This window comes from Filicampus tigris, chromosome 12 (assembly GCF_054856515.1).
Source record: "Filicampus tigris isolate MCC_2025a chromosome 12, RoL_Ftig_1.0, whole genome shotgun sequence".
Classification (NCBI taxonomy): domain Eukaryota; kingdom Metazoa; phylum Chordata; class Actinopteri; order Syngnathiformes; family Syngnathidae; genus Filicampus; species Filicampus tigris.
The window spans coordinates 19,322,540-19,338,282 of NC_141228.1; the positions used below are offsets into that span (position 1 = coordinate 19,322,540).

A 15,743-nucleotide genomic window follows, 5' to 3' on the forward strand; every position below is an offset into this window, starting at 1 on the left:
ATACCTCTAAATACCGTAGTAATTAATAAGTTGTCTATATAAAACAATTGTGATGTTAGGATAACATTCACATTTTTCAGGAGAAACATTGCGATGCTGTGAGAATATTTCTTTTTTTTCACCCCAAAAAAAAGTTCAAATCATTCAAGCGAAAAGACATCTCAAGGAAATAAACTAAACTTTTTTTTTTTTTTTTTTCAAGATAAAGACCAATTTTAGAAAAGGGGGTGGGAGGGGGTGGGGTTGTTTGGTGCAGACGCATATATATAGGGGTTTTCAGATATATATTCGCTATTGTGTAGGGGGATGACATATATGCTCCTCTACAAAATAAAATAAAACGTTTGGGGGGGGGGGTCTCTCTGTCGGCCTGGTACTGAAAGACCCGTGGACTAATCCCGGGCCATTGGATATGTTTTTGATCTGAGCACAAAAACAGTGAATAGGTGAGTTTTTCAGCAAACAAGCAAAGGATAAGTTCCGCCAAAATCCGTGAATAGGCGAATTTGTGAATGCCAATCTGTGAACACGCGGGGTGCCTTATTGAACTAGATGACGGGATAGGAGCCAAACCCAAATATAAAGGAGGAGAGCCAAGGTGGTCACCTCCCTTCCTGTGTGCACAGTTGGCACACACACACGCACGCACACACACGCACACATACACGCACAGTTGCCAGCAGTGATGGTGAGGGGTTTGGGAACAACACTCGAGCCGCGATCGTACGGTCACAGCTGGTGGCGATAACCTCGTTATTATGCTCAAGGTAGCCGACGGTTTCCTGTCAGCGGTCCGGTTATTTATGGCGACGTCCGTGCCAAGAGGCAGGCCACACACACACACGCAAACACACACGCGTTTTCTCTTTTAAGTGCTGTAATTGGCTTCATGCTGTTGCAGCGCCAACACAGATGAATACGCTGTGCTGAAGATCCGCCGTCACTCACCATTTGCAGCACTTCATGGTTTTTTTCATGGTGAATTACTGGTAAGAGACAGCGGACCCCCGTTTATTTGCGCTTCGCTTTTCATCAGTTGATTCATTTCTGTAGCTATCATCAGCTGCTGATGGAAAAACGCACCTATTTGTGTTGATTGTGTTCTTTCCGCAATGCCCTAAGATGCCACTAGATGTTGTCAAAGACGTTTATTGAAGTGATAGAGCTCGATACTAAAATCCTTTGTTGGGTGCAAGGTTATAATAGTTAACGAAAGCAAATAAAATAGGCAAAACTGAAATAGAAAAAAAAACATTTAAACATATTTTTTTCAAGAATATCTTCCCAGCAGGTCCACTAGTTGAAACAGCATTCTGATTAATTTTGCGTTTGTGGAATATAAATTAAGCAGCAAAAATGCACTTGTTTTTAGCCATCTCCGAGGGCGGCCATTTTGTGTTCTGTCGACTGAAAATGTAATCACGACTGCTCACAATGACCAATCACGGCTAGCCTGTTTTCTGAATCTGAGCCGTGATTGGTCGTTGTGAGAAATTGTGATGTCATTTTCAGTCGACAGAAGACAAAATGGCCGCCCCCGGAGATGGCTAAAAACGAGTGGATTAACACTTATTCCACAAACGCAAAAAATCTTCAATGAAAAATCCAAAACTATAACCCTGCCCTTTGTTTTGCAATTGCAAAACGCATTGCGACCCATCGATTGGTCAACAGAGATTTCTTTGCTTCGTTGCCACAGTGGTTGGCTCAGTTCCTACCTGTGTGTCCTTTTATTCGTAGTCTATAAATAATTCAGAGCAGTTGAAAGTGGACCTAATTGTTCCCTACTTTCCGTCACATAAAATGGACACACCTGTCCTTGAACTGTGCAGACAAGCATTCGACTGATGTTACACTTGCACTTGCTGATCAGCTGTAAGACCTTGTGTTTTGTTCTTTATCTTTCTTTCTTTCTTTCTTTCTTTCTTTCTTTCTTTCTTTCTTTCTTTCTTTCTTTCTTTCTTTCTTTCTGTTTTTAAAGCAATTCTCAGGTTGATATTTAGTGTTATAAGAATGAAGTATTGTTCCCTAGAAAAAAGTTGTAATCTTTACAACAACAAAGAAAGTCCTAGTCTAACATGAATAAAGTGATAGTTGCAATTTTATGATATTAAAATAATTCCGCAGTCCCTTCAACTAAACTGGGAAAGCTAGCAGCAGACGTATGTTTTGAAAAGGTGCCAGTAGAGGGCGGAAGTGTTCTTTGAATCGAGCCTGCTTGCATGGACCCACCATCTTTTGACCGAATATTGATCCCCATAATAACCACTGAAGGAAATCAATCCACCACGTCATGTTATTTTTGCCGGTTTTGAAAGGCTACTAATGGCAAATACAACAGTCCGTTTGTCTCATCAATTTGTTAATGTGACTCTGACACCAGTGACTCACCTGCCATGACCTCACTGCACGTCACAGAAGCGCACGGGCATGGAGCCAAGATTCAAACCCAGAAAATCTCAAGTGTGAGGCAGAGCTGCTACTAGAGAAATGTAGGCTTGAATGTCATATTACAAATGAGGTAATCCCCTAAAACGTGATTCACTTTTCAACAAATCCAACTATTCATCGTTTTTTTTTTTCGGGGGACTATTTTTCAATATTAGCTGAAAAAGGCCTATTCATAGATTTTATGTTCTTTTAGAAATTCCCCAAGATGCCACAAGGTGCCAAAGCGCTCGCTAAATGCAGTAGGAAAATAGTAATTGGTCAAAGGAAGTGAGTGAGACACAAGCTTTGTAAGATGGGGAGGAGCTAAGTTTAGCCTGGGTTGTTACAGAGAGTCTTTTCCCTATTTGCATGTTCATGTACATGTGCACTTGGGGTGTATTATTTTTTTCAAAATCAAATCTGTAATTATCATTACATTATCATTTTTAAGGATGATGTGCTAAAATGAATTTCAATTGTTAATTTAATTGAATATTTACAGTTTGAACTGAACATCTGAAATTTTTTAAGGGGTTGTCTATTACTTGCATTTTTTTTGCTTAGTCCCTATTCCAGCGAACAATAATAATAATGCATCCTCTCATATTGTCACTTATGATGATAGATGTTGTTTCTCCTTTGACCTGAAACTGTGTTAGTCACGAGCAATGGCTGAACTTTCAGTGCTCTTCAACACTCACTAATGTGCATTTCCTGGCAGACAGGAAGTGCCCAACTCCAGCAGAACAATTTGTTACGTTTGTGCCAATCAGATTAAATTCTTCTCACTTGGTGGCACCCCTATGGGCCATGCGGACTGGCCATTGAATGACAATTGCAGGATTGCATGCAGGATTTGGAGTATTTTGTAAGGTGTGTCTCTTGAGTAAACATTGTCTATTTAAAACAACCATGTAGCTTTACCTTGGTAAAGCTAACAAATTGTTGCTGTCCTGTAAAAAACACGTATGTCCAATTTTGTAATTTTTTACAAATGTTCTCGATAATGGAACGTTTGGAACCAAGAAACCCCTTTCACGTAAAAAAAAAAAAAAAAATGGACGAGTGTTTTTCGCAGGACAGCGACGAAATGCGAACATACAACAGATAGCATTATGCTGAAACTGATGCTACTTGTATTTGAACGCAAACGTTTGAGCTACGAATGTAAACAGACAAAATAACAATACTCACAGGCGTATATTCTTTATTCTCTGTGAAAACTGGCTAAGATACCATATACATCAATAATCATGTATACCATATAATGAACATACAGCCGTCACTTTCTGTGGGCATAAAACGAAGGATTAGCCCAGTGGATGACATTCAATCATGTAAAGTTCCGGGAGAACTCTTCATCCGGTGTATGCGCCAGAGAAGCGTAATATAGTAATAATCATTTGCGACAAACACTAGGCTGCGCGCAAATACTAACTCTTTCATTATTATTCTCTCAAATCCATACGGTCGTAATTGTGCCGCGGTCTAGTGGTCGACAGAGGGATTACACCCAACATAAGCGTTAGACCAACATAGTTATTAACTGCATGTACAAAAAAAAAAAAAAATCAATGAGATAACAGGACTGCGATGGTACGTATATAGATATCAAAATTATAGGAGCAAACGTATAGCATTCATCAATACACTACTCATAACATATGGGGAATGTCCCAGGAACTCAATGTTGATGGTAGAGGGACAAAGTCTTTCTGAGCCATTTCTGAACAATTGCACATTCCTTAAAATGTCGCTTTGAAACTCTTCCTAGTCCACTTCCAGAAACTAAGCCAGTATGAGGTGCTGCTTTTAATCATGGTCAAACAGTCAAACAGAAAAAGAAATGAGTCAAAGTGTTGTTTTTCCAGCGCAGTTAGAAATGTGCTATCCTGAGATACAGGGCAGCAGTCTGGACGGGATGTGACTGCACATTGCACACTGAACAGGATCTCGAATAGGATAATACTGATTGCCCAATACCAGATGACGTCATCAAAGCCATTCTGCTGGAAAACAACGGCAAAATTGCTGCATACGTTTGAACTAATCCCAAACATTCAAATCGAATATTATTCACGTTTTGGATATTTCAAACTTTCATTATTGAAACAATTTATAATGCAGTGACACAGACCACACTATGGTGCAACATAACATTTGAGTAGCGAGGCACCTCGTAGAAAACTGTGTCGAATTGGACTGCATACTTTGAAATGGAAAAATAGCGCCATCTGTTGGAAATTTTTACAACTAATCATTGAAAGCCAATACAGCAATACAGACAACAAACATGAGTAAATGACACACTCAACATGATTTTTTTATTGTCTATGTTAATCAGTTAAAATGTAAATATAACACAAAAACAGTTGACTATCATTTCAATCTCGTCTTGCAACATGGCCCTTAAAATAAATGGTGTACAGATGCGTTCATTAAAAAAAAAAAAAAAAGAAACCAAAGTGCATATATGCATGCACATGTGGCACAGTCTCTCTCTGTTAACAACCCAGGCTATGCTTAGCTTCTCCCCAAGATACCAAGCTAGTCCCTTAATCGAGCTGTATCACCTCCATAGTCCCTCAACTACTATTCCAAACACAATTGTTTAGTCTTCGCTGAAACTAATGTGCATGTTTTTGGAAAGTGGGAGGAAGTTGGAGTACCATTGCAAATTTAGGGAGAATGTGCACATAAGAAGCCCGGATTCAAACCTCCAACTTTGGAACTCTGGGGAGGCGCCGCGCTGCACAAAATGAATAACCACCAAAATGGCTTCAAAGAAAACAGAACAAAATGTCGTTAGGGGTCCTAAAGGGATTACAATGACTACTGTGCTGAACACGACAACATCAATGAAGTAATACTGTGTATGCATGTGCCTCATTATACTGTACATGCTTGACGACAGTATACGAACACATGGTTGATCCTTTTTCCTCCAATTCACAATTCACTGGATAGTGTTGCCGCTTTTTCATTCAACCTGTGAAGCAAAGAAAAAAAAAAAATCGTCATGCTTAACAAACAGCATATCATTTAAGGACACCAAAAAAAAAAAAAAAAAAGAAATTGACCAAATTTGGACATATGAGTCTTCTGCCCGACAGTGACCCAATCAAAGCTTTAGTCAATAAATCAACACTTACCTCACTTGGCCTGGCTTCTTTCCTGTCAGAACAAAAAGATTATTATGGTCTGCACTCAAAGAGTTGTTTCGCGTCTGCATGTGCATCAAACACTTACTTTTCCTGCTTTTCATCCAACTAACACACATGCAGCAGCTGCAGCAAAATGTAAGGGCGCCCCAGCCCAATACAACCAACAGGAATTTATAGCCTGAGGAAACAATGATTGTGATTGTTATCCCAACGATAATATTTGAAAAAAAATAATAAAAGAGAATTCCGAACAATGATCGGCTCACTGGCACAGACAGGCCTCCTGCCGCTCCAAAAGGCCGACGACCCGCAGGTGACCTGCCCCGAGCCGATCCTCAGGAAGCCGGGGTGACATGTGAACTGACACGTGGAGTTGAGCGTGTGGTTTCCCTCTCCACAGTGCAGGTATCCGTTTGGGTGAAACAGAGGGGGGCATTCCAGAGCTGGGGGCACAGAGGCTTAACAGGGATACAATTAGGTAGAAAAGTCCAAAAGGCAAAAGAAAAAAAAAAAATGCTCGGCTACCGACTATCATGATTTCAACAATATTCATTTGTACGCAGAGATTATATTATTTAACAGATGAAGGGGGAGCGAGATATGAGTAATATTTTGAAAGTCAAAGACGATGAGAACAATCTAGATTTAACAGCTACCAGTCATTAAAAGTGTGCGCCATAGTAATATCATCACTTATGACACGGACAGAGTTATGATGGTAAGTTAGGTTAGTCTCATCATATTTTGTGACTCCAAGTGAGCAGGAAACCGAAAGATGACCTATCGTGTGGTCGTCTCCTTACCGGTTTGACAGGCGTCTTCTTCAAAACCTGGCTCAAACAGACAGGTGACGTTGTTGACAGCCTCCCGGCATCTTCCGCTTCCACATGAAGTGGCGTTACATTGAGCTGTCAAAGAAAGAACACAGTTCATCAGATTCAGAGTGACATCTCAATGTCATAGAATTCAAATTTCAAAGCGCAAAAGCTGCACTCTAGGGGGGGGGGGGGAAACTAACCTCTAATTCATTTCAGTCAGCCAGCAGACTTAATTTTTTACATACACTGTATATATAAATGCATATTCTATTTATTCATTTATGTCATGTCTAGATAAGTTCAGTGCTTAGGAAGTGCAGTCTACTTGTTTACATATCATTGTTTGATGAAGCGTTGAATAAGTTGTTGTGCTGAACTCTAATTGAAGTAGATGAATACACTTTTTTTTATATTAATTCATGATTCATTTGTCTTTATTCTAATCCTAACTTTTAAAACCAAAACATTTATGTACAATAAATCTGATATTGTTTATTGTGTTTGTTAAAAAAAAATACACAGGGAGAGGACTTTGCAAAAATAATCGCCTATTAATTTGCAATCGCAATATTGAGGAGATAAAAAAGGACTATTTTCAATGCTTTGGCAACTAAGAGTTTTTTTTTCCTATTTCACATTTATTTGTGAAATAATTAAAAAAAATGAGTATTTTTGTTTACAGAGTAGACTACTTACTCAAGACTACTTTTTTATCCTTACCAGAGTTATATTATTCTAAAGTAGTGACTACTGTTACTTGACTAAAATTTTTGGCTACTTTGTCCAACTGTGATAAGGTGACACTATAGTTCAGAATCACAATCCCTGATTTAAATGACCTTGATAGCACACTGCATATTTCAATTTTCCACACTTCTCGTCGTTCCATTTTCCTCGGTTGGTTCGGTTGTTCACGTAAAGCTCCACGCAGACGGGACAGCTCTGGTTGTTGTTGGGCTCTTTCTCCGCCCACGACTCCTTGCCGACCCACGTGCTGTTATTCCCAATCCAGATCCACTTCCCGTTCTTGTGCAATCTGGTGATACCCAACCAGTAGTACGGGCTGTGGTCCTTGTTAGGCAAGAAGGAGACCAGCGCGGCGTTCTCGTCCTGGCTCTGGACGACCACCATGTCTGTGTAGTAAGTCTGGCACCACTCTCGCGCCTGGGTCCACGTCATGGTGATGTTGGAGTAGTGATAGGTCCAGCTCAAGGTGACCCCCGTTAGGGAGCCCCCTAAGGAACACATTTGAGTTTTTAAAAAATAACACACGGTCCAGGTCATTTTTGTATGAGGTGAACACGTCACTTGTGTTCAAATGTCTGCAGTTTAGAAGTTTATAACGACCAGGATACCAATGCTAGTTTTGTTAGCCCATCGTTTCGCGTTAGCATTAAGCTAGCGGACGCCACTGAAGTAATTGCTCGCATGACAAGGCAAACAAATTGACCACGCAATGGTTATATCCAACAAAAATTCACAAGCTGGTCCCTAATTTATTTGTAATCGTCAAATAATCATTCATTTTATTAATGATTATATCATAGTCAAAACATTTCAAGTTGGTTTTGATAATTGTGAAATTATAATTTCAGACAGGGTTTAGGTTTCAAAACGGGTTAGGGTTTCAAACCAGGTTTCGGGTTTCATAGTTGAGTTTCAAGCAAGTGTTACGGTTTCAATTTGGAATCACTGTTAAGACATGAATTGGGTTTCAAATGAGAGTTTCCAGCCAGGGTTGGAGGTTCAATTTAGGGTTCCGATTCAGGCTTTCAAATGAGCATTTCACCTAGATTTAAAGTTTCAAGTTAGGGTTTCAAATTAGGGTTTTGAGACTGGGTTAGATTGTACTTAATAAAGTGGCTGGCGAGTGTCATTTGAGTACGCACCGAGGAGCAGCACCAGCGTCCACTTCATTTTCAGCAACCTGCAAAGTAAAAATATGAACAACAATCATAACTTATCATTGCATACTGAGATAGTGCTCACTTACCCGCAAGTGTACTGCATTGAGCTGTGCTCCATATCAAGCTCTTATGTGTGCTCAGCACAATACCTGGATGTTTCCACAGAAAGTGAATCCAAGTGTTGAATGATGGCCACTAAATTACGGTAAACTCTGCTAAGAGGGTGGTCACACATGATTTTTTTTTTTTTTTTTTTTTTTCTGAATGAGAGATTACTTTGTACATCACTTTGGTGCACTGTGCTCGCCTTTGAAGTGCTTAACAAGTAAAGTTTGGATATGCCATGTAATGTTATTATATTTTGCAGTGTTTACCTTCTATGTATGACAGTCAAGAATTAGATTTAAAATCTCACTTAAAATACGGCCTGTGCGGCAAATACTGTAAAGGTCAAACGATGGCTTGCGGTTACATAAGTTTGCTGATTAACGACAGTGTCACCCTCAGAGTGATCTCATATTCTTCCTCTAAAGTGCAGATGGAATATAAATAACAATGATGATGACGATGAATGATAGTAATAATGAAATATCTTATCTGAAAATTGCTTCCTCTGCTGCTGCCCAACTCAGACATGTCAGACACGAGATAAAATAAAAAAAAAACATCCTGCAAGGGCAGCGTGCGTGTGCGTGTGCGCGCGCGCATGCATGTGCGTGAACACAGAGAGTATCTAAGAATAATGAGTACATTTTTGTTATAATTCGATTATACTCTACCTTTTAAAGGAGCAACAACTGAAGAAATGACACTCTGCTACAATGTCGTCATTGTATAGTGAGTAAAACTGTGTCAATGTTGACCTCTCAAACGCAACACACAGCCATCGATTGTAACAAAAGCAAGTACAGCCATTTGTGTTTTGTTGAAATTCCTCTTTTATTACTCAACGCGTTTACTAAATACAGTACATACAACTTAGTGCCGCGATATGGGAAAAAAAAATAACGGTAAAAATGTATTTGAGCATGATAATAGGCAACATTTCGACAATACACACACGTCATCAGTGTATAAGACCACATTTCAAACGCTACAATAAATAAAGTTTTCACATATTACATAAATAAACTAAATTACTCACAGCTTATTAAGGACATGGCAGCGCACTATTTCACACTTCCTGCGTGTTCCTAAAGACGTTGAACAATGTGCTCAATACAAAACTCCCTTTGGGAGGAAATACATGTCAGCGACATGACAGAAGCACATTACATATTTAAAAAAAAATAATAAAAAAAAAATCTTCTCAAATGATGAATGACGTATCAAGGTGATGTAACAGTCCTATATGAGGCTGTCGATGCTGTTTTTGTACACCTGAGGAGGGTCTTCAATGTCGGAGTTGCTGTAAGGCAAAAGACAACACATGAGTTAAAAAAAAAAAAAAGGTCATCGTTTGTCGAGACTCTATCGATTCCCTTTATACTATACGGCAGTGTTGCCCGTCCTTTGGTGTTATACCGTATATTTCACATGAACAAAAATCTCATGGCCTTACCTGTTCAGCTCAAACTTGGTTGCCTTCTTCCTCATCCGTCTCAGGATCCACATGACCAGCGACAGAGTAGACAAGGACACGGCGCCACCTATTGTTGCACCAGCTGTAATGGCACCCAACTCAGACGTGGCCTCTGCACAAACAGTTGCAACAGACGTTAACGACTGACTGCCAAGCTCAACTATTTGAACCGTTTGGCTAACGTCTGGTCCACTTTCGTACCTGTGCATGTTGGAGGCGCCACGTTCCACTCGCCCAAGTCCGCGCACGCCATGCTGACCGCGCCTCGGAGCTCGTGGCCTTCGTGGCAGCTGAACGTGCAGACTGTATTGTGTGGATAGGGGCTCCAGGATGGCAGCAGAGATGGGGTGCAGTTCATGTGGGCATTTTTGGGAACTTCGGGGGCGGGGCATGTGATTGCTGCAGATAGGGAGATGACGAAGAACAAGGCATGTTAGAAAAAGGGGACCTATATAACAGTTTCAAATGTACAAATATATGTATATGTATATGTATATATATATATGTATATGTATATGTATATATGGATGTATATATGTATGTATGTACAGTATATGTATGTCTATATATTATCTTACCTTCACAGCGTGGCATCATCTCGCTCCACCGCGCAGCCGACGTGCACGTGACACGTCCGGGCCCCTCCATCCGATAGCCGAGGTCGCAGCTGAAAGCGCAGCCGTTCCCGTAGCTGAACCTCGTATCTGGGTCATTTCCACAACTGACCGTGCCGTTGTCCAACTGGAGGAGAGCCGGGCACTGGACGGCTGCAGGGCGACACGAAATGAACGCGAGGGAATCAGCGCTCTCGAACGCAGGGAGTAAACTTTGCTTGTTGTTTTCATTTTTGTGAGGATCTTCCACTCACCTTCGCATGTAGGTGGCGGATGTGACCAGTTTTTGGTGGCGGTGCACCTCAAGGGTTCCGGCCTGCTGAGACGGTATCCTTCCTCGCAGGAGTACTGACACAGCGAGTCAAAGGTGAAGTTGCCGTACTTGTCGGTGCAGACAACGTGGCCTTTGGGTGGGAGGGTCAGCTCGCTTTTGTTGCACTGAACCGCTGAAATGAAGCATTGAAACGGAATTAGTCATCCCTTACTTTAAAAAAAAAAAAAAATTCCAGACCTGTTGCAAAATAGATCCTTACCATGCTCGCACTTGTCTCCATAGAAGCCTTCGAAGCACTGGCACCTGTGGCTGTTTATGGTTTCCACACATTCTCCATAGACACATGAGTCTTTTTGGCAAGCAGCTGGGACAAGAAGAAGGATGTTACATGCTTGAACATTCACTTTAAAAAAAAAAAAAAAAAAAAAAAAATTTGCATTGCCAGTTCCCTCCGCTCACCTGCGTAGCACAGCGCCGTTTTCCTCTTCCTGCACCTCTCGTCGTTCCATTTCCCGGGCTGCGAGCTCCTCTTGATGTACATCTCCACGCAATCCTCGCTGTCGCCAAGGATCTTGCCGTTCATACCGTTGTTGGGCTCCCCCTTGGCCCAGTTGATGGCCTCCGCCGTGAGAGACTTGTTGGTGCCCACCCACGTCCAGGTGCCGTTGATCTTACGGATGCCGATCCAGTAGTAGGTGGCCTTTTTGGGCAGCCAGCTGTTGAGATGGCCGATCTCCTCCTGGTTTTGTATGGCCACCATGTCGGTGTAGTGCTCCCTGCACCACACTCGGGCCTGCTCCCAGTCCATGGTGTTGTTGGAGTAGAAGTAGGACCAGGACTCCACTTGCATGCAAAGCACTGAGCCGGGGGGGGGAGAAACACATGTCATGTATTAGAGCAACGTTAGGCAAACGGTGATTAGAAAGTTCTATTGGAGATTGCACCTACTTGAGAAAATAAAGGCCAAGCTGATCCACAAGCTGGACATTTTGGATGCACGGCTCTGAAATAACCCACAGAAGAATTCCTTAAAAAAAAAACGGGCAACGATGAAGACAGTTTATTTCCAGCATTCTTCTGTATTTTTGTTGAAAAGTTCACACTTACCACTTTAAGTGATGTATCGCTGGAGTTTCTCAGTCTTGAGTGTTAAGTCTCAATGAGTGAGCGAGATGATTGTGGCTGAAATACGCTGCGCCGCCTCCTCTTATAGCCCCTCGTCCGCGTGGTCCAGCTTTCCGGGAAGCTGCCGTCAGCCTTTTGGTGGAAATTCCCACCCCCTTCAAGCCACTAATGACCAATCCACACCTTCTCCTTAAAAAAAATTCCAAGTGGGGGCGTCTCATTGTCTTTGGCGGAAGCACCCGTTGATAGTATGATAGTATTATTTTCCTTAGAATTATCACAAATGTTTGGACGTTTGGTTCTTTCATTTACTGCTTTCATTTTAGAATTTAGACTTTTTTTTTTAAAAGGGCACATTAGTTTATACATACATTTTGAAAATTTGAAGATTCTTATGCAGATCCTGCTAGTGCATAAATAGGGTGTAGGTGTCGCTTATAACCATGAATGCACATGTCAACAAAATACATAAAAAGAAACCTGAGAAAACTTGAAATCAACACACTTACAAATGAATTATGTGGTCACAGTTTCAGCAAATTGTGCTATTTTTTAAAGTAATATTTATTTAAGTAATACAAAACATGAGTGTATCGCACATAGTAGTGATTTATTCCTGTAAGATGCACGGAAGAATAGAAGTGCTTCAAGTGTCGGGGGGGGATGCACAGACTAGCACAAACCTCTTTAACAATAAAAAAAGAAAAAAGACTGACATGTGAAAATCAAAAAAAAAGTGACAAGAAAGGAAAGGCAACACAATGCAGCGGTGGCCACTACAAAGACGTTCCTGGTATTTTAACGAGGGTCCTGGGATTTGGGAAACGTGAAGCTCGGGAGCCGAGGCGCCTGCCGGCTGGCCGCCTGCCTTTCCAGAAGTGACAGTGCATTTCCTTCCTGGCTGACTCCAAAGTTTGCATGTTGTTGACACCTCTTCACCTCCACGCTTTCCCCTGAAAAATAATGCAACAGCGTTTTATTGGCCCCAGGGAGGAATTCACTTTTTTGTTTGGCTTAGTTTGAACTTCCGCAAATCATGATTTTTAAGCTTTATTCTAGCTGTTGTCTTTGTGACTCGTTTATTTGGTGAACCACATTTCATAAATCTATCTATCCATCTATCCATCTATCCATCCATCCATCCATCCATCCATCCATCATTTTTTACTTTACTTCCACTTTCGGCCAGGCGAGGGCGTAACTGCGAGCATCAACCAGTTTTGGAAGTGAAAAAAATCGCCTGTCCCTTTAAGACCGGAAGTACATGTCAAAGTCCAAATAAGGCGTTTGTGTAGCCTGAGCCCTCTCGTCTGTCATCTCCGCAGAAATTGAGAAATTAGGAATGTCGGAGTCCCTGGCTGCAATTCCGGATGTGGAGATTGATCCAGAGGGAACCTTCAAGTACATTTTAGTCCGAGTGAAAGTGAAAAACGGCGACGTCAGCAAAAACATTGTTCGCGGCACAAAAAGTGCCGAGTATCACAGTAAGTCAACGGAAATCAGCTTTGCGCTAGTGCTGCAGTGTCAAACTTTTGTTGTACCTTGGTTTTAAAGTTGACGGTTCATTTCACATTGGCTACAATAAATGCAAAACAAATTGATTACCTTTGGTTTAAACAGTGGCAGGTTTAAGGACATTGTTGATCAACATCAGCACCTTTTCTCTTTAGCAAATCGCAACATCAATTGCTTGTCTTTTTTTTTAGGTAAGGATGCAGAGAAGTGAAAGTGCAACGGCTTAAACAGTATAAGATAAAAAATTACTAATAAGACAATTGTTATTGTTTTAGCTTCATCTGAGGAGCCAGATTCTGCTAACCATAAAATGAGCTGCAATGTGTTAGTAAGGTCTGTATGAGAAGGGGACCACAGTAACAATAAAACAAAATGTATTTAATAAATTTAAAAAAAAAACATTTTTTCATGGAAAACATTGACAACACTTGTGGAACGGCGTAAATGTACTATTGTTTCTAAATAACTCACAGTTATTAATGTCTAAATCGCTGGCAACAAAAGTGAGTACACCCCTGTGTGAAAATGTCTAAATTGTGCCCAATTAGCCATTCCTTTATTTTCTCACGGCGAGTTTTGAACAGAAGTCAAAAGTAAAATTCTGGCACTCTTTCAAAGGCTTCATAAAATGAAACTAAAGAGGTATCTGGAGTTTGACACCTGTGCACTCAACCAAACATATTTATCCTTTAGTGTGATAAAAAGAATGTGTGCCTATGAAACATTAGCATCACGAGTGGGCTATTTTCAGCCTGTATGTTTTTAGAGCCACTCATGGCGTGCTATGAATTATTTGCAGATCATATTTTTGAGAAGGTCAAGCCAGCCGTGGAGGCCTTGGGCATGGAGTGCCAATGCCTCGGTGGAGGGAAGATAGAGCACAAGAGTCAAGAGAAAAAAATAAGGGTGTTCGGAGAGTCCACTGTAAGCCATTTTTCCAATACAAATTAGACCAGAATATTAATATTGTGGTTTATAGTCATATTTATATGGCCCTTAGGTGTCATGGCCAAACAGTTCTCAGCATAATACGTACATATACCTCTGTCATTTGAAACAGTGTTATTAGTGCAAAAGTATATTCCATATGCAGCTCTGGTGTTGGATCACAGAAGCTGTATCTAAAAATCTGTACCTAGTATTGTGGCTGGTGAATATACTGTACGGATCATCATGTCACAGCTCCTTTTGTGTTTTCAGGGTTTTGGTAAAGCAGACCACTCCATTTCAGTAGAAAAGTTGAAGAGCGTCTTCAGCGACTACGAGATCACCTGGAGTGATGACAAAAAATAAGCTAATTTCTTCACACGTGCACTTAAAAAGCCAAGAGTCAAACTCTGTATTTGTGTTTTGTATGTAATAAATACAGCAAAGCACAATATATGTCGGAGCGGGTGTTATTGTTTTTGGGGAGAGATGAGGAAGCCTTACTCAGAAATAGAATGACTCGCCCACACTTTTACTTTAAATTGATTGTAATCACAATCAGAGGTTGAGTGCCAAGTGTAAAGTCCATACAGGAAGGAGTGAGACATTCGGAATCGCAGACATATCCTGTGACTTGGAGGAAGCGTTTCATTTTTTATTACAAAGCCAAAAGGGAAAGGGATGCTTTTGCTTCTTATCGCGGTTATGTTTACATTCGGGAACTGTCTGAGATCATTTAACTGTTAAAGGTCTTGTTTGGATTGCCCCAAAAAAAGAAAGCCAAGAAAGTGAAACTCCAGGGAAAACCCCCCCACAAAAAAACAACACTGAGCTCGGCTGACTCTTTTTTATTTATGCTTGTGGGTATTCTTATTCATCCAGGTCACTTCTTTCTCAGGACATTGAATCGATCGCCGGTGAACTGCCTTGTTTTTCATTTATTCATTGCAACTGTTTTCTAGAATTACGCAATTTTCCCAAATTTTTTTTTTTTGGGGGGGGGGGGGGGGCAAGCGTTATGGTCGTCGCCGTCTCTGCCAGTGAGATGGGCCCTTCTGACAAAGTGGAGGGAATTATGAACAGTTCAAAATAGTAGTCAGTTTTAGCACAGAAACTTTAGGCTTCTGCTAAAATAAAAAAAAAATTAAAAAAAATTGGGAAAAAGCCTACTAGAACATCTGAAATTGATTTGGTGTTAATCTGACACATTTAAAATGATGGCGGGTGTGTGCTTACTCATTGCCTAAACTCTTAAAGCTTTTATCATGGTGTCAATTTGAATGAGGAGCTAATTACTTCCTTGGGATTATAATATAGTGGCCACTGAGTGTAATCCACTAAAATAAGACATTTTCAGAGTATTTAATCACCACTACATCCTCTTCCC

At 40.8% G+C, this 15,743-nt stretch overlaps 3 protein-coding genes and 1 long non-coding RNA gene across 6 annotated transcripts; 2 read left to right on the top strand and 2 right to left on the bottom strand.

Moving 5' to 3' along the window:
• Positions 1 to 4,734: 4,734 nt before the first annotated feature.
• Positions 4,735 to 8,472, bottom strand: LOC147139016 (E-selectin). The gene is made up of 8 exons (XM_086048353.1): positions 8,406 to 8,472; positions 8,302 to 8,339; positions 7,252 to 7,647; positions 6,398 to 6,502; positions 5,861 to 6,052; positions 5,680 to 5,772; positions 5,583 to 5,604; positions 4,735 to 5,419 (listed from the first exon to the last, which is right to left on the bottom strand). The coding sequence occupies exons 1-8, from the start codon at positions 8,435 to 8,437 to the stop codon at positions 5,380 to 5,382; spliced, it is 918 nt and encodes a 305-aa protein (XP_085904479.1). The 5' UTR covers positions 8,438 to 8,472; the 3' UTR covers positions 4,735 to 5,379.
• LOC147139017 (uncharacterized) lies at positions 7,311 to 11,768 on the top strand. 3 transcript variants are annotated; one of them, XR_015089108.1, is made up of 4 exons: positions 7,311 to 7,552; positions 9,925 to 10,329; positions 10,488 to 10,882; positions 11,072 to 11,768. It is a non-coding gene; the product is annotated as an uncharacterized LOC147139017 (long non-coding RNA). The 3 variants fall into 3 exon arrangements; XR_015089110.1 differs by having other exon boundaries at positions 9,925 to 10,259; XR_015089109.1 differs by having other exon boundaries at positions 9,925 to 10,248.
• Positions 9,240 to 12,005, bottom strand: sele (selectin E). Its single transcript, XM_086048352.1, has 9 exons — positions 11,897 to 12,005; positions 11,738 to 11,816; positions 11,249 to 11,647; positions 11,049 to 11,153; positions 10,770 to 10,961; positions 10,480 to 10,668; positions 10,103 to 10,300; positions 9,881 to 10,013; positions 9,240 to 9,727 (listed from the first exon to the last, which is right to left on the bottom strand). Exons 2-9 carry the CDS (start codon positions 11,775 to 11,777, stop codon positions 9,667 to 9,669), a joined length of 1,317 nt encoding a protein of 438 aa, XP_085904478.1. The 5' UTR covers positions 11,778 to 11,816; positions 11,897 to 12,005; the 3' UTR covers positions 9,240 to 9,666.
• Positions 12,006 to 13,175: 1,170 nt separating this feature from the next.
• On the top strand, positions 13,176 to 14,810 carry LOC147139019 (14 kDa phosphohistidine phosphatase). The gene is made up of 3 exons (XM_086047733.1): positions 13,176 to 13,398; positions 14,229 to 14,353; positions 14,630 to 14,810. The coding sequence occupies exons 1-3, from the start codon at positions 13,257 to 13,259 to the stop codon at positions 14,720 to 14,722; spliced, it is 360 nt and encodes a 119-aa protein (XP_085903859.1). The 5' UTR covers positions 13,176 to 13,256; the 3' UTR covers positions 14,723 to 14,810.
• The last annotated feature ends 933 nt before the right edge of the window (positions 14,811 to 15,743 follow it).